The sequence below is a fragment of the Chinchilla lanigera genome, unplaced genomic scaffold, assembly GCF_000276665.1.
Source record: "Chinchilla lanigera isolate Chin_1 unplaced genomic scaffold, ChiLan1.0 scaffold00066, whole genome shotgun sequence".
In the NCBI taxonomy this organism is placed as follows: Eukaryota; Metazoa; Chordata; class Mammalia; order Rodentia; family Chinchillidae; genus Chinchilla; species Chinchilla lanigera.
In genome coordinates, this window is record NW_004955467.1 from 6,750,673 (window position 1) to 6,776,076 (window position 25,404).

Below are 25,404 nucleotides of genomic sequence, written 5' to 3' on the forward strand. Positions count from 1 at the left end.
CAATCCAATTACACTGAAAGCAAATCTTAAGGTCAGTTCCTTATACAAAACACTCCAGTGATATCCTGGCACTCACAGGATAAAGCCCTTTTACATTATTCAAACACAGTGATACTAGACAGTATGCATTAAATATAATCTATACTGCCAGGTACTACACTAAATGTTTGACATATATTATTCACTAACTATACTAATCCTGTGATATGGTAGAAAATTATAATTATTCTGCCTTTAGCAAACAAATTGAGTCCTAAAAAGGTTAAGTGACTTGCCAAAAATTATATAAAATAACATCTGGCTAGTGAAATTGATATTAAATATCACACTGTGCATACCATAAAAGGCATGCCAGCCAATTTGCTGCTCTAAAACTTACCCACTCCTTGAAAGTAGCTCCATAATGGATTTTTTCAATAGTTGCTTGGTTTTTAAAAGTCAGATGCAAAATAAAGTAACTCAGAAAGGTTGAAAATAAAAGTAGGGGAAAAGATAACTCCTATGTGTGCTACCAAAAAATACAAGCAATTATTGACATTAGATGAAATAGAATTGAAGGCAAAACAGTGCCAAAAGAAGGAGGGATGGTTCACACCTTATTTTTAAAAGCTACAATCCTCCAGAGAGGTAAAATAGTCACAAATTTCTATGGGGTGAGCAAATATTTTGAGGTGTACATACCAAAATATAATATATCTGCAAACAATCATAGTGGACAATTTTTAACTTATATCTACCTGAAAAATCAAGTAGACAAAAGTAAATATATGTATGTTTAGAATAACACAAGTAACAAGCTCACCTGGAAAGAGAAATATAAAACTTTGTAACTAACAATATGGAAACAAATGTTTTTTATATATCTAACATACATATTTTCAAAGTCATATTATCCCTAAAGAGGTGAAAAATTGATTTAGAAGGGCAAAAAAATCTAGCTATTACAATAGTTTATGCCCTACCCATACCCTAAGTTCAAATTTTCCTGAAAAATGTTGTTGCAACCCATTTAATTTCTCCCTAAAAAGATAATTTAAATTTAATTTAATTGTAGTCCTTAATATTACATTTCTCTTTCTAAAGAAATTAAACTTAGTTTTAGCTAAGTTGTTTTATTAATTGATTTGATTTATTTTTTTCCCTTCAGTGGGCAATAATGAAAACAAAAGGTTAAAAACCAGCAATCTAAAACATTCACAAAAATGGAGTCACATCAGTGAGGAAAAAGAATATATGTATTTGTTCATACATGAATAAAATGCATCTTGAAAGCCACAAAATCTGGTAACCATGTTTGACCATGAAGAGGAGAACTGAGCAGCTGAGGACAGAGGCATAAGGAATTCTTTTGTGCTTCTGTAAGTTTTAAATACACAAATATATTAAGCACTTGAAAAGCAGATAATTCCCATTTTAAAACAGAAAAATCACTAAAGATTCCAACAAAGTTACCAAGGTAATTCAACACTGAAGCAGACAACTTTGTGTTAAAGCAAACCTACTCACACCGTACACAAAAACTAACTTGAAATGAAATGCAGAAATACATATGAAAACCATAAACATAAAATATCCTGAGGAAAAATCTTTGTGATTTTACGGTAGGAAAGATTTTGAAGATATGGCATTTAAATTATGGCATGTAAAAATAGACTGATAGGCTGAGCTCCACTGAAACTGAAATCTTTTTGTTCTTCATTAAGAAAATGAAAGGAAGAATACTGGAAAGAAGTATAAGAAAGAATACTGAATATAAGGAAGAATACTGAAAGAAGCATACTAGAAGAAAAGGTTTCTTAATCATGTGTCTGATAAAGGATTTGTATCTAAAATACATACACAGTACACTAACAAAAAATAATAACATGATCCAATAGCTTCAAAAAGTCTGAAGATATGGATAGATATTGCATGAAAAGAAAATATATGGATGGGAAATAAGGCCATGAGAAAATATTCATGATTATTGTTCATTAAAGAAATACAATCAAAACTACAATGAAATACCACTTTATAGCCACTAAAATGTCTGTAACAAAATAAATAATCACATTACCACACAATATAATTCTATACAATAATGAAAATAAAGTGTATTTATGCCCAACTTCTTGGGAAAATCTCATAACAATTTGGGGTAAAAGAAGTGAGATGCTTAAAGAATAAATGAAGCTAGGGCTGGGGATTTAGCTCACTGGCAAAAGGCCTGCCTGGCAAGCGCAAGGTCATGAGTTCGGTTCCCGGTACCGGAGAAAAAAAAAAAAAAAAAAAAAAAAAAAAAAAAAAAATAAATGAAGCTCAAAAACAGGTAAAACTTCACTATATTATGTAAGGGTAAAAATACAAGTATTAAAACTATAAAAAAGCAGAGAAATGATTCTCATTTCCAGTTACCTTTAGGGTGAAGGGAACAAGAATTATACTAAATATGATCATCAGATGTTTGTAGGTTGCTGATAATGTCCTTATCCAGTACTATTCAAACTTTTATTACTTTAACACACATATAAACAGAGACACAGAAATCATATCCCTCATTTTTATTCAGCCTGCTAGGACATGAACTGAATAATACACACATGCACACACACATACACACACACATATATATATGCATGTATGCATGCACACATGCATACACACAAAATATAAAAACAATTTAACAGTTAAAAATGACCCATCCTTCCAACACTCAAATTTATACTCTTATACGTCTGGAACATGTTTCTACATCTGGAACTTTAAAAAACAAACCTGTTAAAAATTTGGTGGCTGAAATAAAAATTGAAATTTTAGTTTAAGGATTTTTTTTTTTTTTTTTTGGTACTGGGAATCAAACTCAGGATCTTGCAATTACCAGGTAGGTGCTTGTGCCACTGAGCTATATCCCCAGCCCTAATACTTAATTTCTTTTGTTCTTGTTGTTTTGATACTGGGAATTGACCTCAGGACCTTGTGCTTGCTAGGCAGGCACTTGTGCCACTGAGCTATATCCCCAGGCCCTGAAATTTTAAATTAATTATAAATAATAAAAGTGACCCAATGAAATAAAATAATTAAATTAATAGCAGAAAACCTAAATCAGAAAATAAAAGTTATTTCAGTAAAATTAAGAAGACAAAATTTTGTCAAATATGATTTAAAATAAAAAGCACAAAATTAAACAATATAAGGAATAAAATGAAATTTAATAATATAAAAAATAAAAGGGACTAGATAGGAATTTTTATTATAAAAAGATATGCATAAAACAGTTTAGAAATGTAAAAATTCACATGAAATTAATTTTCTAGGGAAGTATAAATTATCTACTTAAGCCAAAAATCATGTAGAAACTCCCAAACAAAAGGTTTATCATTCAAAATGACTACAGGCAAAGAGAATTCCATGGAAGAATTCTACCAAATTTTCTGGGAACAGATAATTACATTCCAAATTTTTTTAGAGAATAGATATGTCAGAAGCTACTGTATTTATTTTATAAAACAAGATGCTGACATCAAAACCAGAAAATGATAGCATAAACCGGGTGTGGTGGCACACGCCTGTAATCCCAGCACTCAGGAGACTGAGGCAGGAGGATCGTTGTGAGTTCAAGACCAGCCTGGGCTACAAAGTGAGTCAAGGCCAGCCCAAACTGCATATAGAGACCCTTTCTCAAAACGACAAAAAAAAGAGAAAATGATAGCATAGATAAACTTTGGTTTTGGGTTGTTTTTTTTTTTTGGTACTGGAAATTGAACTCAGGACCTTGTGCTTGCCAGGCAGGCACTTATGCCGCTGAGCTATATCCCTGGCCTGCATAGACAAACTTTGACATAGCGATATAAGAAATGATATAGAAAAATCCCAATAAATATTTTAGTAAACTGAAAGCAACAAGGCATTTATATTAAATTAGTAGATTTTATTTCATGAATACTAGGATTGCAAAAGTGAGAAAAATCTACCATATATTTACTACATTAATAGTAGGTAAAGGCAAAAAATGATAATCACAGTGGATGCTGGAAATACACTGACTAAAATATAATTCATTCATCATAAAATTCACTATTTAAAGCGTACAATTCAATTCAGTGATTTTTTAGTCAATTAACCAAATTAGAGAGCCATCATCACTATTTCCAGATTTTTTTCTTTTTTTTGTACTGGGGATAGAACCCAGACACTCTACACTGAGCTGCATCCCTAGCCCTTTAAAAAAATTTTTTTTAACTTTTGAGACATGCTCTGTCTAAATTACCTAGGCTGGGCTCAAACTTGTAATCCTCCTGCCTCAGTCTTTGAGTAGCTAGTATTACATTTGCACCCACACCTCTTGCTTCTAGAACATTTTAAATCTCCTAAAAACCAACTGTGCCCATTTGCAGCCAATCTCCATTCTCCTCTCTCCATATTGTTTGGCAATCACTAATCTACTGCCTGTCATTATGGACTTACCTACTGGGACATTTATATACCCAGAATCATTACATATAGACCTTTTGTGGACAACTGCCTCACTTAGCATAACTTTGACGTTCATTCACATTGTATCACCAGCGAAACATTCCTTATACAGATATCCTAGATTTTATTTATCCACCTGAAAGATGGTGAATATTTGATTGTTTCCACTTTTTTACTTCATGGATAACGTTTCTATGAAATTCATGTGCAAGTTTTCATATAAACATATTTTCATTTCTTGAGCATATACCTAGCAATAGAACCATTTAATTCATTTTTATAATCAACATTATTGGCAAACTATATATATCATGTATATATATGAAGTATGTACCAAATATTTACACACAAGTACCAAAGTACTAATAATACTATATTACTATTCTACGTTGTCCTGAATGTCAAAAACAATGCAATAAGGGAAGCAAAAAATAACATAAACTAAAAGAGGAAGAAGACAAAAAATTGTAATGATGTGTACAGGACACACTGAAAATTCAAGGGAAGTAAATTGCTAGAAGTAATAGAGGAGTTCAGCAAGGGAGCCAGATAAAAGATAACACAAAACAATAATTTTGTGAAATGCCAAGTATCTGTTTGGGCATACGTTTGAGTGTAACAGAAAATCTGAATAAACCATGCCCTTAACTAGTGGTTTATGTTTTTCCTCACACAATAAAGTTCAGCTCACAAATGTCAAGGTGAAAGTATCTGAGATTGTCCTCATTCTTCTTTCAAGACTCCAGCTCCAGTCATTACCCCTGTAGCCTATACAGGAACAAGAAAGAAAGGGAAAGGGAGAAGTCATAAAGCACAGTACAGTACAGTACATCCTCTGTTATGTAAGTGTCTTTCTGCTTGCATCTCATTGGTCAAACAGTGTCACATGGTACACCGTGGTTCAAAGGAATCTGAGTCATATGATTTCATTGGGCATACACACCACCGCCACAAACAAAACTGAAATTCTGAGTATGCAAACTTGTCTGCTCCATGGCAATAAGCAACAAACAGAAAACATAATAGGAAAAATAATACTATTCAACACAGAGATAAAAAAAAAAAAAACCTGTATACTACCTAAGAATATGCCTAAGAAAAATGTGGGAAAACCTAAAACAAATTGACTAAAGAAAATTTTTTTAAAGATTTGAAATAAAAAGAAAACTATGTCATTTGTGTGGGTTGAGAAACTTCAAAGAATAATATAAAAGTATCAGTTCTTATCAAATTAATCTACTAAATCTGCTACATCAATTTAAACCAAATCCAAACCCAACAGGATTATCCACATTATGGGGAAAACTGACCCTAAAACTCATGCAGTAGACTACAGGAATCGTCAAGAGGACTTCAAAATAAACGAATAATGAGATAACATTTATCCTACTAGACATCAAAGCTTATGTGCTATTGGCACAGAAATATAGTACAAAATATGAAGCCCGAAACCTGATTTTATACAAACACATGTACACAGACCTGGGTTACAAATATCAACATTTTCTTAAAATCATTACACTGAAAACACAGAACAACACATGTAAGACCCAGAGGCCTTCCCTTCTTTACAATACACATCAAAAAGTAAAAATACAAACAAAAAATTGAGGCCATTATGACTACTTAAAAATGTAGACCTTCTAGAAGACATAAAGTCTAGAAGGTGAGATGCCATAGCAGAATTAAGATCATATTAGACCAGGAGAACCCTTCTTGTAATTTATGTAAAAATGATTACAATCTCAAACACATAGAATTTGACACAGAAATTTTATGAGTAACATTAAAATTGAGGGAATGCTGAAGGGTATATATGAAATAAGATTGGCCTTGAACTAATTAATCATGAGCAATGCTGAGAAACTGTACACTCTACTTTTATATATGTTTGAAATTTTTCCACATTTTTATGTACTAACACTGGAAATGAATCCAAGGGTATAGAATAAAAAGGAATGTTGATAAGTATATAAACTGTGATATATATATAATATATTTTAAACGTCTATATCGTATATTTTCTATGGTCTCATTTACTTAGACCAGTTTTGCTCATTTATATTTTCCCAGAAAATGCATATGTAAACACACAGATGATGTCTGGAATACTATAAACCAAACTGGTAATGAGATAAAAATTGTCCTACTAGACATCAAAGCGTAGGTACTACTGGCACAGAAATACAGTACAAAATATGAAGCCCAGAACCTGATTATTCTCTGGAAAGAACAGAGATAACAGTACTGTGAGTTTCCACTGAAGGAGAACTTTAGCCTGATCTATAAGACCTTAACTTTTACATAATTAAAATGTAAGAGGCTACACAACCACCCATATCTATCAAAACTGATAAAATTTCAAGTGTTCTGCATACTATTACAGCTGTTACATGAAATAATGTATTTGTAAAAACATAAAACCACACAATAAAAGAAGTGAATTTTATTGTAAAGATTTAAATTCTTTTAAAAGTACAAGAAAAATTACCTTATGTAACTGTCATTAAAAAGGGTGAGTTAGGCTATACAAAAGTTATGTCTCAATATATTTGACCTTAAAAAATGCTAATCCAGGTGTGGTGGTGCACACCTGTAATCCCAGCCCTTGGTAGCCTGAGGCAGGAGGATTGCTGCGAGTTCAAGGCCAGCCTGGGGCACAAAATGAGTTCAAGGCCAGCCTGAACTGCATAACAAAAACTTGTCTCAAAAAGCCAAAAAAAGAACAATAATACAGTGTGTTTAAAGAATGAGGATGTAAATGAAAATTACCCATAATGTAATAATTTGTAAAACAGATTGCAAAACGTAGGTCTACTATAGATTTATATATAATATGATCCCTCTTACATGTCTATATTTTATCTCTGCACACTGGAATTAAAGACATCTTTCTTTCTCTTTATCTTTTTCTCCAGTATTGAACACATATCAATTTCTAATCATTTGTTTTAGTGTTGGCTGAGTGGGCACTGGTCCAGCACTGCGGACTCAGGAGAGCAGCTCTTCTCAGTTGGCTCTGCTGACCAAAGTTGTCTCCAAGGATCAGCCATGGCAATGGCCCAAGGGAATGCAGAAGGGCTTCCTGTGGGGTGGAATAAGAAGTGGTGATGGCCCTGACAGCGGCGAGTTGTTGGGTATCTGCTCATTTGGTTACCCAGGCATGCATGAAAGGGTTTGCCAAATTGAATATCGCTCTTAAGAACTGACTATGAGGTTCCACCAAGCACTGTCAAAGATTCCCTCCCCAGCACACCAGAAAGCATTCTCTGATGGCACATTGGTCCCTGACAAATTATTTATAGGAGATTGGTGCACATACTCTAAATGATATGAATACTTCTAATTATATCCAAACATGCCAAATGTCGCTACAAACTATGCTGAGGGTTCATGTTGCCAAATGTCTTGCCCTAACAAAGAGGAGGTAGCTGCAGCATCAGCACTTTAGTGTCTATATAAACAGGGCTGATCTTTGTGTCTTATCTCCACCCGGAACTCAGAGGTAAGTGCTGGGGATCTCGGAACCCCAAGGACCCCAGGGGGGCAGAAAGCGCTAACCATGTGGCTATCTCTGAGCAAGAAATTCTCCTCTCAATTTTCTTTTGTTTTCCTTGAGCCAAGTTTTAGGATAGGGAAATTTTAGTTCTGTAACAATATTACCAGATTTAAAAAGCATCACTAACAAGAAACTTCTTGTTTTATAGTGTGGGACAGTCCTGACCCTACATTTTCATCTGGAACTTCAGAGGTAAGACATGATTTTATGCCTTTATTGATAACAAGAGCTTTAGTCTAAGCAAGTTTCAAACAACTCTTAGTTATACATCGTTTCTATGTTTTTTCAGTTCTATCAGTACGGAATGTTTTCAAGTGATTTTTTTGTAAATGCTGGAAAATCATTTTTTCAGAATGACTTATTGTCAGGGACTGTATATCCTTCTTTGAGTTCCAGGATTAAAAGAACCGTTTAGGATGGAGTGAGTTTGACAGTGAGTTCCCAGCTGCGCTTACAGCCATGCAGGGACAGCAGACTGTTCCAAGCCAACCTCTTGCCAGTGCAAAGTACTGAATACTGAGACATTTTACAGACATCTTTTAAACACCCAAGAAAAATTCTTACCTCAAAATCTCAACACAAACATTTCACTAAGGCCATATTTTGGCAACTATGATGATTCATTGTTGTTTGCAATAATAAAAATTATTTTTCTTTCAAGAAGTCACCAGTTATTACACCCACCAAATGCTAAATAAGACACATAATTTAAGAAAGATCCTGGCCTTTCCTAAGTAACTTACTTACTACCTCAGAGTAAAGGAAAACTGAATCAACACTGCAGAGGTATATCTATTAACCAGAAAAAATAACTTACATGCATGTGATGAACTCTTAATTTTGCCTTTGTCTTTCTCCTGCTGGGAAAGAAAGAACCCTCGGGAATGTATGTATGAAGAAAGGCCTCCCTGCTAACACCCTCATTTCTCTGATGGTAGATCTGTTCAGTGCTAGATGAGGTCTCTCATGTTAAAGGAGAATGACAAAAGAGATTTGGAAGTCAGGACAATACTAAGACACTTGGTAACAAGCCAAATGATGCAAAAGTCCAGAAAACTATTTATTATAAGGCTCTTTTTACAACTCACTGAGAGACATAACACCAAATATCAACATAAAGATGTTAAAAATAATTATTTGGTTTATGAGAAAAAGGGACACCTAAAAGACAAAAATGTTTTTTAACTGCTTTGAAAATACTAAGCTTCATTTGCACAAGGCAAACTTTCCTTCCAAGCTATCTGACCATCATAGTATGTGGCAGTCAGATAGCATTACGCAGAAGTGAGGATTAAATTATGACAGTTGCTATAAAGCAATCCATTAAGAATCTCAGCTACAGGATTGTTACAGTTCAGATATAAAGAGCATGTAAGAATTCCATTCTAATTCAACTCTAGGTAGATAGCCCTGAGAATTAAGATATGCGATCTGGACAGGAAACTCACAAAGACCTAAAAACAAGCCCTCAAGCTACACTCTCCTTCCAAACTAGCCCTTTAGACTATGACAGAATGTCAGTGATGTCAGACTGGAGGAACAAGCAGTCACAGTACAGGCTGTGCCCAGCACCGCTTTCCCTTCGCATCCTAACTTACATTTCTGTTTTCTGCTTTCTATTTCTCCTCTCCCTCGTTCTTTTTTCACCCAGCACAGAATCTTCTGCTAAATAAACAGCAGCCATGAGCTCTAGTTCAGACGCTGAGATGGCTATTTATGGGGAAGCTGCTCCCTACCTTCGAAAATCAGAAAAGGAGCGGATTGAGGCCCAAAACAAGCCATTTGATGCTAAAACGTCTGTCTTTGTGGCGGAGCCCAAGGAATCCTACGTGAAGAGCACCATCCAAAGCAAGGAAGGGGGCAAAGTAACCGTGAAGACTGAAGGCGGAACAGTAAGTAGAACCTATGGAGAAAATGCGCCCCCATTTTATTTCTCTACTTCCTCAATTTAATATGAAGCCTCACTTGCTGGAAATCTCTAAGCCTATTACCAAAACAAACACCATTCTATTTAGCTGGTAGAAATCAGATCTGGAAGGCAAAAGAATCCACAACTATAACCTCCTAGCTCCCCCTCCCAACTGCCCAGAGTACTTAGCCCGTTCACTTATCTCCCTCACTATTTTCAATTCTCCTCTGTCCCTCCTCTCCCCAGTGTGAATCTCCACACTAGAGAAAAATAAAATCTACGCTCCTATCAAAAGAACTTTTGCTGGGAAGCTGAATCAGGAGAGTTGAAAGTTTGAGCCCAGTTTGGGCAACTTAGTGAGACCCTGTCCTAAAATAAAAAATAATAAGACCTGGGGGTGTAGCTCAGCATGAAGGTCCTGGGTTCAATCCCTAGTAGATAGATATAGATGATATAGATATACATATAGACATAGATGATAGAGATAGATAGATAGAGATAGATAGAGATATATAGGTAGATGATTAGTTCATTCATTGCTTGGATAATGCATTAATATCCCCGTTATTTTTTGAAAAGTTTCTTATAATGAATAGCAAGGAAAAGTAAAATACCTAATCCAGTAAAATAAAAGGATATAAGCTGATAAATAAATCTCAATGGGAAAAAGATAGTGGGGAAAAAATCTTTTGAAAAACTGAAAAATAATGCTGCAATAAACACAGGCCTGCAGTTCTCCTTTGGCATTCTGATTTCATTTCCTTTGGATATATCCAGGAATAGGATAGCTGGATCATGGGCCAATGGGTAGGAAAAGGGTAGTTGAAGTTGACAATTACATGCTGTATCCATGTATGAGAACATCACACTGAATCAACCCATTAATATGTACAAGTAATATGTGTCGGGGGAAAAGATAGTCTCCTAGTTTATCACTGATAATAGATTTTCTTTTCTCACTCAAATAAATGCATTGTATGCTTTTAAAAGACACTGAATAATATGATGAAATATATACACAAACACTTTTATAACCAAAATAAGGAAGCAAACATAAACTCCTCCTCAAACTGCTGATTCAAACTGGTCTTCTGCTTACTTACCAGACTCTTACTGTCAGGGAAGATCAAGTCTTCCCTATGAACCCTCCAAAATATGACAAGATTGAGGACATGGCCATGATGACCCATCTGCACGAGCCTGGAGTACTATACAATCTCAAAGAGCGCTATGCAGCCTGGATGATCTACGTGAGTTCCTTTCAATGGCTGCCTTTTGTCCATTTATTGTTCTGAAGAGAGGCAAGATGCATAGGTTGAATGTCTGATTATTCCAGACCTACTCGGGCCTCTTCTGTGTCACCGTCAACCCCTACAAGTGGCTGCCGGTGTACAACCCCGAGGTGGTGACGGCCTACAGAGGCAAAAAGCGCCAGGAGGCCCCGCCCCACATCTTCTCCATCTCGGACAACGCCTATCAGTTCATGCTGACCGGTGAGTGAGTGAAGCATCTATTTACAGAAGTGTGTAATGGAGGCCTTAATAAGCAGACTTCATCTGAGTCTTATTATAATGATACATTTCAGCCACCGGGAGCTTCGCTGTATTTAAAGGGCCTCCATAGCCCTAGCCTCTCTGCCCAGCAGCCATCTCTCTTTTACAGACAAGTAAAGAAAGCAAAGCTCACTGAGTTCATCGTCCTGCCCAAGCTAGTACAGAAGTGCAAGCCTAGTTGAAACAAGTAGTAGACTTGTGTACACATGCTGACTGCTTCCTGTATATTCTCTTCATTTTCTGACCTGTGTACCAAAAAACTCAAATAATTTTTTTTTAAATATCCACACTCATAGCAACCAAGAAAAAGAGTTCTCAACCACCGTGCAGCACCACAGCTGCAGGACACTGTGAATGTTTATCTTTATTTCCAAATGACACTGCTAATACTGCTAACCCTAGGAATGTTCCTTTGGGAGGAACAACTTTCCTCTCAAAGATTTTGCAGCATTTTTCTATCACAATGAAAGAAAAACAAATCTATTTAAACACAGCTTCTTCAAACAGTTTCTAAAATTTGTACCGAAATCTCCTATTCCTGCCTTATTAAAGTATAAACAGTCAGCTTTAATACAGGTTATAGGCCCAAAACCAGGACTAAAACTTTTTATCCTAACTCACCAAGTGTATTGCCTTTGGAAATACTCTAAATGCCCTCGCTTCCTAGGGTTTTCTTTTTTCATGGAATTTTGAAACTGAAGCATTTTCCCCCCTTTTTGTCTGTTCATTTTGCTGCACTTATTTTAAAATTTATCTTTTGTGGCGCAGGGGGAGGGGATATAAAACAGAAATCTCCTATTACAAATTGGCCAGGAGTTCTACAAAGACTACACAGCAGTACACTGTCCTCTGGTTGTCCACAGAAGCAACCAAAATTTATCCAAATGCTGGCTCACATCAGAGGTTTTAATACTGAGCAGCTGTGTTTACACAGCTATGTACATTCCCACCACAACTGATGCCCCAGCCTTTGGGGCTTCTCCAAAGTCAAGGTCACTTATGGCTCCCAAACATGATTTTCGTATAAAATCATGCGTAACCATGGCGCTTGACCTGACTAGTGATATTTTAGTATTGCTACAAGAGATCAGAACAATATCTTCTTACTTATTCTCCCATTAGATGCATTATGATCTTCCATGATTTTCCTTATGGTAGAAAAAAACAATCTGAATATGATCCAAAACTATCTACTTCCCTGAGTAGAATACCAAAGTTCTCTAAAGTCTATACCTACATCCAAGTAATGTGAAGATTTGTATCTATTTCCTCTGAAAACTATTTTTAGATTTTAGAATTCTCTAACATCTGTAATCTACCACCATAAAAATAAGCTTTAACAATTAGCAAACAGATATAAATAAAACATATCAACCACATAGGTATTATTTAGAAATAAATGTCAAAAGGAAACTAAAAGAGAATCAACACAAACATTTGCAGTTCATTCATTCACAGTTCACCACTTGTCATTTACTATCATCGGCAGTCAAATCAGTGACTTCAAAAACCGGGAAACCAGGTAACAGAAAAACATATAAACTGAAAGTAGAAAGATTTGAGTATGATCTTAAAATTCTGTGATTCATTTTAAAGTATTTAACAAAAAATGATATATGATGCCTGAGGACCTCTTTAGAATTAACCTACCAAGACGGGGATGGGGCAGATATGACATAAAATTGGCTAGGTGTTAATAATTACTGCATCTGTAAAATGGACATACAGGGGGCTCGGTATTGTCTGCCTCTTTGTGTATGTTAAAAATTTTTCATGAAAAGTTTTTAAAGGTTAATGAAATATGCATGTTACATCCATTAGGATGGCTACTATTAAAAAATAGAAATAACAAGTGTTGGCAAGGGTGTGGAGAAATTAGAACCTTTGTGTGCTCTCTGTGGGAATGTACAACAGTGCAGTTCATGTGGAAAACACTAAGGTGATTCCTCAACCAATTAAAAATATAATTACAGGAGGACTCAGCCGTCCCACTTCTGGGTGTATAACCAAACCAACTGAAGCAAGATCTCAAAGAGCTATGTGTCCACTCATATACATAGCAGCTTTACTTACAATCATAACATGTGAAAGCAACCCAAAGATCCATCAAAAAATGAACAGATAAGCAAGTACGGTGCATTCATACAATAGAATACTGCTTCTAAAAAGAAATTCTGACATACATTACAACATGGGTGAACCTTCAGGATATTATGTGGACTAAAATAAGTCACAAATAAGACAAATGCTATTGACTCCATTTATGAGGTATTCAGAGTAGTCAAACACACAGAGATACAAAGTGGTAGTGGTCAAGTACTAGGGAATTACTGATCAACGGATAAAGGTTCAGTTTTACAAAATGAAAAGAGTTCTGGAAATAGAGGGGGGTGATGGTTGCACAACATCATGAACGAGCTTAATATCACTGTATTGCACACTGAAAAGTGGGCATGATGGTAAGTTTTTTGTTATGTGTATTTTATCATGATGAAAAATAATAAAACAACATAGATGACTCTTTGCTTTTCAGTTTCACAATTTTAACTGAGAGGGGGCAATTGGTAACTAAACACAAACACAAAATCATATGCAACATCTTCAAACAGTTAAAAAGAACAAGACATGCTGGGTCAGCTGAACTGATTCCATCATCTCCCTACTCGATGTGCATTTTTTAATGGTGACCTTGTTTCTTTCACAGATCGTGAGAACCAGTCCATCCTGATCACGTATGCGATTTTTTTTTCTCTTTTGTTTGCAGTGATTGTCTTAGATGTTGATAACGTGGACCATAGTTTTGATCTCTTCTGATTTTGGTTTAACAGTGGAGAATCTGGTGCAGGGAAGACTGTGAACACGAAGCGTGTCATCCAGTACTTTGCAACAATTGCAGTTACTGGGGACAAGAAGAAGGAGGAACCTGGCAAAATGCAGGTGAGTCTGTAGCTGGAGTGAGAATCAGGACCCTGTTGGGTGTCTTGGAAGTCTGGGTCCCATGCAAGAACTGCTCTTTCCTTTGCAGGGGACACTTGAAGATCAAATCATCAGCGCCAACCCCCTACTGGAGGCCTTTGGCAACGCCAAGACCGTGAGGAACGACAACTCCTCCCGCTTTGTAAGTCTCCTGCTCACAGAAGGATGTGTTCAGTCCTTATGTGCCAGAATAGCCATGTCTGAATTATAGCTTCTGTTGCAGCTCTCTGTGCACTTCAAGTTTTCAATACTAAATCATTTTTCTCTTTTCAAGGGTAAATTCATTAGAATCCATTTTGGTACTACAGGAAAGCTGGCATCTGCTGATATCGAAACCTGTGAGTGACAGGACCTGTGGGTCTACAAGGGTGATCAAAATATGCCTTTGTGATTTGCTCTTGATCTGAACTTTGGTAGCTCTGTCCAAGGTAGCCCCTCCCAACAGAGTGAATCTGAAATAATATGAGGAAGGGAGAGATATTAGACACCAGCTAAAGCATAGAAGTCATAGGTTCCCTGTATGGAACTTGGTTTGTCCCAGAGCAGGAATACTTCAGCTGCTGCTCTTAGACAATGAGAAGCTTTGGGAATTGCCATAAGCATCTGTGATTCTACCGGCTGGCTTGTCAGGTTGAAATCTCAGTGGAGCCAGGTGTACTGTCCCCAGTTCTGGCCAAAGACAATGAGGCTCATTTAGTATGCCAGAAGAAGAGACATCTGTTCTAGTTCAATCTGTCTTTCTCTCTCCTTCCAGATCTTCTAGAAAAGTCTAGAGTCACTTTCCAGCTAAAGGCGGAAAGAAGCTACCATATTTTTTATCAGATCACTTCCAATAAGAAGCCAGATCTAATTGGTAAGAATTTAAACCCATAGATGGAAGTTCATATTTTATTAAAAATTTCTAACAAAAAACATATGCCCTAAATTCTGTGTACCCAGAAATGCTTCTGATCACCACCAACCCATACGACTATGCCTTCATCAGTCAAGGAGAGATCACAGTCCCCAGCATTGATGACCAAGAAGAGCTGATGGCCACTGATGTAAGTCAGTCTCTCCCTCACTCCCTCTCTCTCTCTCTCTCTCTCTCTATCTATCTATCTCTGTCTCCCTCTCTCTCTCACACACACACACAGGCACACATGCACATGTATGTATGCATACATACATTCACATGAAAGCACAGTTTTAAATAAATCCATTGTGTATGAAAATAATAGCAAGCCACTACGGTGTAGGTATGATCACTTTGGACAGTACTATAAATTCTAAGTAAGCAATGCCGTTTGTCCTAGTCTGTGTCCTCTCATCTTTCCTGGTAGAGTGCCATTGACATCCTGGGCTTCTCTCCTGAGGAGAAAGTGTCCATCTATAAACTCACAGGGGCTGTGATGCATTACGGGAATATGAAGTTTAAGCAAAAACAGCGTGAGGAGCAAGCTGAGCCAGATGGCACGGAAGGTAACAAACAAATCTACATTCGAGTTCAAATAAGAACATGCAGTTAAAAAAAAATTAAATCCTTCACTGCACATGCACCTCCTCTGTACCTGAACTTCCAACGGGCATTTACACATTTATGCACACTGCGTCTTCCCTCACCATTCCCTTCCTCCTATGTCCATCTTCCTCATTTCTCCCCAGCTGAAATCTAATCAAATGGATTCAAATAGACATACTCATGAGTGTGCAATGCGAGTTCGAGGCCAGTCTGGGCTACATAGTGAGTTCAGGGCCAGCCTGAATTACATAATGTGACCCTGTCTCAAACCCTTCCCCCAGAATTGTGTACTTTACATAAGGAAAGAACATGCAGTATATGTGACCTACTACAGAAGGTATTATCTGTTTCTTAAAGCCTCCTCTGACCAGCCCAGTCTGACATTCTCTCTCTTCTAAACTTTTCAAAAGTTACTTTTTGAAACTGAAATAGGGCATTTAGAGAGGACCACTCAGTAAATTTTAATCTCCACATTTTCAGAAAAAGAAATGAATCCCTTCTAAGGATAAATTGGGAGAGAAAACTCAGATGAGAATCCAAATATTTAGAGACAAGTACATGCTCTCACATACGAGGAGCCTCACTTGACCTTGAACAGAACACCTTGAAACTTTTTATTTAAATACAGAAAATTGATTGTAGGAAAAGTGGGTAGATTAGCTTAAAGAGAATATGAACCATTAAACATCATTTTGTTTTATTTGTGTGTCTGCAGTTGCTGACAAAGCGGCCTATCTCCAGAGTTTGAACTCTGCTGACCTGCTCAAAGCCCTGTGCTACCCCAGAGTCAAGGTCGGCAATGAGTATGTCACCAAAGGCCAGACCGTGCAACAGGTAAGTACCTGACTTCAACAAATCACACCAAGACATGTCTTCAAGACCTGTCTTTTAAAATGTGAAAGAGAAATACTATCTTTGTGAAGGTGTACAATGCAGTGGGTGCTCTGGCCAAGGCTGTCTACGAGAAGATGTTCCTGTGGATGGTCACCCGCATCAACCAGCAGCTGGACACCAAGCAGCCCAGGCAGTACTTCATTGGAGTCTTGGACATTGCTGGCTTTGAGATCTTTGATGTGAGTTATCTTCATATTAATAAAAAATGAGAGACAGGCAAATGTGGCCTCGATATACTAGATATACACTAGTGTTTGTAACACCCACATTGTTTTGATACTGCACCTAGAACAAGATTTACATCCAAAATACCTAGCAGGTAATAGACAGTAACGATAATAATACTTAACACTTATTTGTCAGTCAATATATTTCTGGTTCTATCCTACAGACTTCAAAAGGTTACCCCATTTAATCTTCAGAACAACCCAGGAGGAGTAGTTAATATTAATCTTTGTTGCATATGAAGAAGCTGCATTGCAGGGATATCAAAACACTCATGAACCATTCCATAGGCATATAAGCCGAAGCCAAGCTAAGAACTTAGAGTTATAGTGTTTGGGCCATCCAGGAAGAGAAAAGGCCCAAAGGTACATGCCTAGACACATATAACAGTCTCTCTTCTTCCAAGTTCAACTTATACAAACCAGCTCACCTCCAGAATGCTGGTTTTTTCATGGGTAAAATAAGAGATTAAAATATTGCAAAGACTCAGATCTTCAATTGCTGAGTGCACCAGGTCCCTACTTTCATAGATTAGACAAGGGTATTTGCCAATATTTGAAATGAATAGAAATTAGCCAATTCATTTCTCTTTATACATCACCTTTAAAACATACTCTTCTGTGCCAGCGATATAGCTCAGCAATACAAGCGCCTGCCTGACAGCATAAGCTCCTGAGTTCGATCTCCAGTACCAAAAAAATAAAATAAAATATGCTTTTCTTATTAATGTGAGAGCCAGTTTGAAAATGTGAACTCTATTTTGAATTGGAGGGAGGAGGTGAAAGAAAAGAGGATTCCCAATAAATTATTTTCTCTCTCACCCTCAAACCCAAACTGTAACACACTGGACTGTGGTTACATTTTAACCACTTGCCCATGCGATCTAAGAGATGAAAGGAGGTGGATTCTGCAAAACTGGTGTAATTCAAGGCCCCTAAGGAATACCCAGATTTTATGAAAAAGCCTCATGCCAATCATGATTATATTTTCTTGGGAATTTTGAAGGAAGAACAATTAAGTTTAACTTGTATCTTACTACTCTATTCCAAATTTTATCCTATAAAAAATTTTTCAGCAATAAATTTTACTGGTATAAAACCCATTTAATGAAGAGAATCTCTGTGTTTTGAGTAGTTCAACAGCCTGGAGCAGCTGTGCATCAACTTCACCAATGAGAAGCTGCAACAGTTTTTCAACCACCACATGTTCGTGCTGGAGCAGGAGGAGTACAAGAAGGAAGGCATCGAGTGGACGTTCATCGACTTCGGGATGGACCTGGCCGCCTGCATCGAGCTCATCGAGAAGGTTTGCTTGACTTCTAGGGAAAGGTCAGGCTGTAAAGATGGCTGGTACAGATGATGTGGCAGTTCTAGAAAGTATCACTGTAAATCTCAAATAGTTTGAGATCTAAAGATATTGGGAAATTACTATTAGAAATCACTTCCTCTTTATGACTTTTACATAAAAAGCATTGAAAGTGGTTTATTCTAACTAGTGTTATTTTAATCCTGACTCAAACCCAACATTTCCAGGCATGGTGGCACATGTCTGTAATCCCAGCACCTGGGAGGCTAAGGTAGGAAGATTGCTGTGAGTTTGAGACCAGCCTGGGCTGCAGAGTGAGATCAAGGCCAGGTTGAATTACAGAGCAAGATCCTGTCTCAAAAAAAAAAATGTATCGTGATTCTCTTTCGTTGGTAATATCTACTCGGACAATTCCTTCAGTAGGACCCCTTGCAAAAAAAAAAAAAAAAAAAAGAAAAATCAGAAAACCAAGCCCAACATGAAAGCAACACTGAAAACTGAGTCTGCTTCATTAGTTCTAATCTATCTATATTTTTACCCAAGATATATTGAATAGAAATATTTTTCTAAATAAAAATTAATGCACTGACACTACAGCTGTGTGAAAGCTAACCTGTTAGAATCAAGAAGTCAGATATTTCATGCTGCTTCATAATTTAGTTAAAGAAGATTAAATATAGAAAATATCTTAAATAGGGATGGAGCTACTTATATTGTCTTTTACTGGACATATAGAAACTCTGACTGCAAATTTATTCATTTAATAAGAAAAAGACTAGAATAATTGAAAATATTCTAACAAATCAGCCCCCAGTGCTGTGCTAAGCTCTGGAGTCTGTACCCAGCCATCCTTTTAATTGAAAATAGTGCTACAGAAGGAATGTGAGAAGGAATTACAGAAGTCACTCTAGGGATAACAAAGCCACTTTTCGAGCTGTGGCTCTCATTTACTTTACATGTGGAATTGTGGAAGCTCATTAGGCAATGGAATGACAGCCACCACATCTATATCACTAGAGAGAAGTGAAGTTGATGTCAATATCTGCTTTTCTGAATCCAGCCACTGGGCATCTTCTCCATCCTGGAGGAGGAGTGCATGTTCCCCAAGGCAACAGACACCTCCTTCAAGAACAAGCTGTATGACCAGCACCTGGGCAAGTCCAACAACTTCCAGAAGCCCAAGCCCGCCAAAGGCAAGGCTGAGGCCCACTTCTCGCTGGTGCACTATGCCGGCACCGTGGACTACAATATTGCCGGCTGGCTGGATAAGAACAAGGACCCTCTGAATGACACTGTGGTTGGATTATACCAGAAGTCAGCAATGAAGACTCTGGCCAGTCTGTTTTCCACTTATGCTACTGCTGAAGCAGGTATTCTCTGTGTCCTTACTCTAAATTAAATATATTCCCGCAGTCCAACCTCAGGGATGTTACTCTGATCGATCGGTTTTCTTTTTACCTCAGATAGCGGTGCAAAGAAAGGTGCTAAGAAGAAGGGTTCTTCATTCCAGACTGTGTCAGCCCTTTTCAGGGTAAAGTACAAATTTAAATTGAAAAATCTATTCAGTTTCTGTAAATTAAGATAATTACAGGATTTATAATAAATTAGGAAGGAATGGAATGTCAATAAGATTCACTCAAATAGTCACACTTGTCAGAATAGCTTATACTATTACAAACCAGTACCACTACCAGCCGACATTATTTCTTACCATGATTATCTAATGTACTCAGGATGCCAAAATGTCTTTAGGAAATTATTATATAATGAGGCTGGTTTTAAGGAAGGGTAGCTGAACTTCACAACTGTCCCTGCAGTAATTTTCTCCCACTTCTAACATTGCTCATTGAGAATGTTCCTGAATTTTGTGTTAAGGACGGGCCTGCAATACACTCTCTAGAACATCATTCCACCAAAAAAACCCTTTGTCTTCTGAGGAGAGGTTTTTTGTTTGTTTGTTTGTTTGTTTTGTGTAATAGCTGAAAATCCTTTGTAGCCAAGCCTAGTGATTAAGTAGATGATTAAGGTTAAAAAAAAAAACAACTCTAGAGATCAAAAGAATAATAATTTTACTACAAAGCAATGTGATTTTCTTATTTGAAATTGGTTCTCCCAAAGAAAAGTGTATACGATGTCTAGTTTAATGACTACTTTATGAGAATTTATAGTGGTTAAGTCTCACTTTTTTCAAATCTAAAATGCAGATATGACATATGACCTAAAGAAAAAACAGTTCTTGTTTTTACTTTTGTCACCACTAATTTTCATTATCTCACCAACTTGCCTTTGTGTATGTTTTCAGTATTAGAAATTCACATTACTTATTTATATTTCCTAAGGGTTAACTCAGACGTGAAAAAAAGTGCCTTCCTAAAGCATATACCTAAGGAATATTGAGAAATATTGACATGCAAGTTTCCTATGGCTGAATGAAACATACTCTGTCATTATCAGTTACCCTATTTCTGGAACAACCCCTTCCATATGTGTCAGCCTGTACATTGTCTCAAGTACCCAAGATCCACAAGGTTATTTAGTCTCACAATTGTAGACTATTCAAAACAAATCAAACAGAAAAGAAAAGAATAGAGGTCCCAGGGAATAATAAAGTAGAGCAAGGAGTTATGAAAACTGGGCCATTGCTAGCCTAGGTTACCCCTGTAAACGGCCTGCTACTTTGAAAATTATTAGCACCAAAAAAGGTGACAGAGACCTTAGCAATGATCTCAGCCATTTTCAGATGAAACCCGAGGAAACAAAGGGGACTTTATAGTCAGGCAGCTCGTTATTGGCAAAGCAAGGCCACAGTCTTTTATCTTCTGGCTCCAAGTTGAGAGCACTTCCTGTGTATCAAGGCTACTCACTTTGCAGTCTGTTTATAAGACAGAACAAAGGTGTTATAAATGAACACCTTGGAGGTGTGTGTTTCTTCAAACACTTTGGCCTTTTAGTTATTTAGCAAGGTTGAATTCTGAGACCTTCAAAACACAGAGCAATTGAAGCCTCATATGCCTAGTTAAGAGAATGGCTGGGTTCATTCCATATGATTACCAAGAAAGCAACCTGAAACAGAACTTTCTCATCAAGTCCTTTTCATCTGATTTTCTAGGAAAATTTAAATAAACTAATGACCAACCTGAGGAGCACACATCCCCACTTTGTACGGTGTATCATTCCCAATGAAACCAAAACTCCTGGTAAGACACAGAACATGAAGTACTAAACAGGCACAGGCTTGAAAATACAGTGCCCAGTAGTTAAATTCTCTTTTCGGTTTTCAGGTGTCATGGAGCATGAACTTGTCCTGCACCAGCTGAGGTGCAACGGTGTGCTGGAAGGAATCCGCATCTGCAGGAAAGGGTTCCCAAGCAGAATCTTATATGGGGATTTTAAGCAGAGGTCAGTTCCCTGTTGTATTTCACTAAATGCTGTAAATATTTCACCGCCTTAGTTGTTGTCCTCTGTTCACTATATTTAATGTATCCTACTTAATATATATGTTATAAATTTAAGGAGTTGAATAATACAGTCGCATGGCAAGAAGATAGACTACTAATAGGTTAGAAAAATAATATGCAGGACAAACACAAAAATAGTCATGTTGCTTTGATCTTAATGGACAGTTGGATTATCCACTTGTACTTTTGCTCTTGGATTTTTGTCAGTATTTCTTTTTGGTGTTACTTGCATATGTGATCACATCTTCCTAACCATTCTATCCTTGCTTAACTGAGCAGATACAAGGTTTTAAATGCCAGTGCTATTCCAGAGGGACAATTCATTGACAGCAAGAAGGCTTCTGAGAAACTTCTGGCCTCTATTGATATTGATCACACTCAATATAAATTTGGACATACCAAGGTACAGCTCTATTTATTTACACCTAATCCAACTACCTTCTGTCACTTCTTTGTCTCCCGCAATATCAGGATGATTTGTGACTCTCCCTTTCTCCAGGTTTTCTTCAAGGCTGGCCTTCTGGGTCTCCTGGAAGAAATGAGAGATGAAAAGCTGGCTCAGATTATAACAAGAACACAAGCTGTCTGTAGGGGATTCCTAATGAGGGTGGAATATCAGAAAATGCTGCAGAGGAGGTAATAACTATGTAGAATATCAGGATTATGATGTCCCTTGGCTATCAATCAACCTTCTTCATTCATCAGTTCTTTCATTTTGTGGCTTATGTGTGCCGTTCACCCCTAGAACACAATGGCTTTCGCTTTTCCCCTCACATTTGGAGTCCCTCCAAAACTTCTCTCCTGTCTCCAATTTCTCCTCTTCCATCTATGTCACATACAGCTGTAGGCACAGCATGCAGTAAGCATTATTTTGATCATGCTGTATCTCAACTCCTGGCTCCCTGTGGCATCCCATGACAAATCCAAGTGGCCTTACTGATTGTCAAGGCTACTCTATTCCCCACCTGATCTGTCATTTTCAACCACATAGTCTCTTCCAACCAGGCTGTGCAACATGCTGCTGACCTCTTATTCTCATATTTGCACAAGTCCTGTTCCCTCCTCCAAGTTTATCTGTTCAAAAATTCCCTTTTGTCTTTCTGCAATTAAGCTAGCCAGGCTTATCCACTACACTGCTGCGTTTCCTTCCCTCACACACAGTTTGCATTCACTTTTCTCATCTTTCGGTCTGCTTTATAGTGTAATCAAGGCTTTTCCATGGGTCTCTGTTATGCTTTGTGTCATGGTATCAGTCCCCTCAGACTTACAGTTCTTAAAAATTGGACCTATAGACAGAATTTCCACTTTCACAGGAAAGTTGACAGGCCTGGTCAACCTAAGCTAAGACATAAACATTGCTACAAAACTTTGCTCCTCTGTTGCTGCAGTTTGCAGAAAGCCAATCTTTATTAATAATTTTTAAATTCTATTTAAATAAAACCAATTTGGTGTACAATTCATGCTAACTTCCCTCTAAATATTAATGATCTAACTGAATGGATAAGACAGAAGCAAAGGAAAGAATTTGGAAAAGCCAGTATATTACCTAAAGAAGCTAACAAAAGAGTGACTAATTCAGGGGTGATCAAAAAAGAGAAGTTTAAAGACTGAGATGACAAAATCTATGCACAGCATTAGATGAGGCAATTCAAGAAGCAACTTAGGCTGTGTCATAGTTCCTGTCCATGTGCCAACAGCATAGCAGCACAATCAACTTGCAGCATGACACCCACTCCCCAGTCACTACTATTGTGAAATATCAAGCGATCTTAAAGTGCTATGTGCTGCTCACACATTCGAAGTATCTCCCTCCTAATTTACCTTCTCTGCTAGTCTGACAGGGACGGAGAACACAAAAGAGCTGACCATGAACCGTACTCACGTTAGCAAAGCACTTATACTAAGGACAGCTCTGAGCATGAGTGTGAGAGTGCACACGTGTGTATATGTGTGTGTAAATAGTTCTATATCCAACATAAAAATATCATGTATAATAAATCATAAAGTGGGGATATTCATTAAAAGGAAAGGGAGCTTGTGTGTAGTCAATAACAACATTCCCTCTCATGGATCCACCTAAACTAGTATTTCTACGTCATTTCAGAGAAGCCCTTTTCTGCATCCAGTACAACGTCCGCGCCTTCATGAACGTCAAGCACTGGCCCTGGATGAAACTCTTCTTCAAGATCAAGCCCCTGCTCAAGAGCGCAGAAACTGAGAAGGAGATGGCCACCATAAAGGAAGAGTTCCAGAAAACCAAAGACGAGCTCGCCAAGTCAGAGGCAAAAAGGAAGGAGCTGGAGGAAAAAATGGTCACTCTCTTGAAAGAGAAAAATGACCTGCAAATCCAGGTTCAGTCTGTGAGTATTCCATTTTCTGAATACACCATGTGACTGTACCTTTTCCGGAATACACACAAATTAACTTCTGGGTGGCCAGTCTTGAAAGAAAAAATACTCAAGGATTTTTTTAGTAGTCCATTTACCTTTCAATATTCTGTGAGGATGGAAAGACACAGTTACTTCCAAGTTACAGAGAGAAAAGGAAAGACTGAAGCATTTATTCAATAACATCACAAAATTTAATCACACAAAGGAAGCAATTGAAAGCCAAGCCTTCAAATCTCAATCAGATATTTTACCTGTTGCCTCAGACGTATTTGCCCTGAACTATTAGCATGGAAAATACTGCACAGTGGTCTCCCTGACCCAGAGTCTAAGAAGGAGCTGTAGTCAGGGTGGAAGGAACAATAATAGTCAGGTTGGGGAGTAAATTAGGACCGAGTACTCAGACTAAATGTACCTTCTCATCGCCCTGGCCAGCAAGCCCCACAACATTATAAAGTACCCTGTGAAAAGAGCAGTTTTCCTCAAATATCAAACTATTTTCAACTTTTCCTTCTGATAATTTCCCTTACACAAAGGTTATATTTTTCCACAAGCATAAGACCACAAGCTCTTCACCTAAGCCTCTTCATAATTAATTAAATTTCTCCAGAACATGCCATAATTTCAATTAAAATTGAATTCATATTCATAATGAAATATTCAACAATAGTTAATAAAACATTTTGTGCAACTAAAAAGTTTTAAAATAAATAAGAAATATTCTAAATATCTTTTTTTTAATGGTACTGGGAATTGAACCCAGGGCATTAGCACTGAGATACACCCCAGCCTTTTGTACTGGATTGCAAGTTTTAAAACAAGCTCTTGCTAAATTGCCTTGCCCGGGCTTGAATTTGCCATCATCCTGCCTCAGCCTCCCAAAGTGCTAAGATTACAGGCATTTGCCACCATTCCCAGCTCTAAATAGCTTAATAAATCTCTCTGTAGGAAGCAGATAGCTTGGCCGACGCAGAAGAAAGGTGTGAACAACTGATTAAAAACAAAATCCAGCTGGAGGCCAAAATCAAGGAGGTGACTGAGAGAGCTGAGGATGAGGAAGAGATCAATGCTGAGTTGACAGCCAAGAAGAGGAAACTGGAGGATGAGTGCTCAGAACTGAAGAAAGACATAGACGACCTTGAGCTGACGCTGGCCAAGGTTGAGAAGGAGAAGCACGCCACAGAG

At 37.3% G+C, this 25,404-nt stretch overlaps 1 protein-coding gene across 1 annotated transcript in view; it reads left to right on the forward strand.

Annotated features, from left to right (window-relative positions):
* Positions 1–9,678: 9,678 nt before the first annotated feature.
* The window catches only part of LOC102005692 (myosin-8), a gene marked incomplete in the record, with an annotated part of 26,899 nt that continues 11,173 nt past the window's right edge, over positions 9,679–25,404 (forward strand). Inside the window, 21 exon segments of the mRNA XM_013522113.1 lie at positions 9,679–9,903; positions 11,027–11,170; positions 11,257–11,413; positions 14,178–14,205; positions 14,302–14,410; positions 14,499–14,591; positions 14,724–14,787; positions 15,204–15,302; positions 15,389–15,492; positions 15,772–15,910; positions 16,666–16,784; positions 16,853–17,023; positions 18,204–18,374; positions 19,435–19,744; positions 19,838–19,905; positions 21,484–21,571; positions 21,656–21,773; positions 22,112–22,235; positions 22,332–22,468; positions 23,937–24,192; positions 25,168–25,404. Of these exon segments, the coding sequence (XP_013377567.1) occupies positions 9,694–9,903; positions 11,027–11,170; positions 11,257–11,413; positions 14,178–14,205; positions 14,302–14,410; positions 14,499–14,591; positions 14,724–14,787; positions 15,204–15,302; positions 15,389–15,492; positions 15,772–15,910; positions 16,666–16,784; positions 16,853–17,023; positions 18,204–18,374; positions 19,435–19,744; positions 19,838–19,905; positions 21,484–21,571; positions 21,656–21,773; positions 22,112–22,235; positions 22,332–22,468; positions 23,937–24,192; positions 25,168–25,404 (2,946 nt within the window).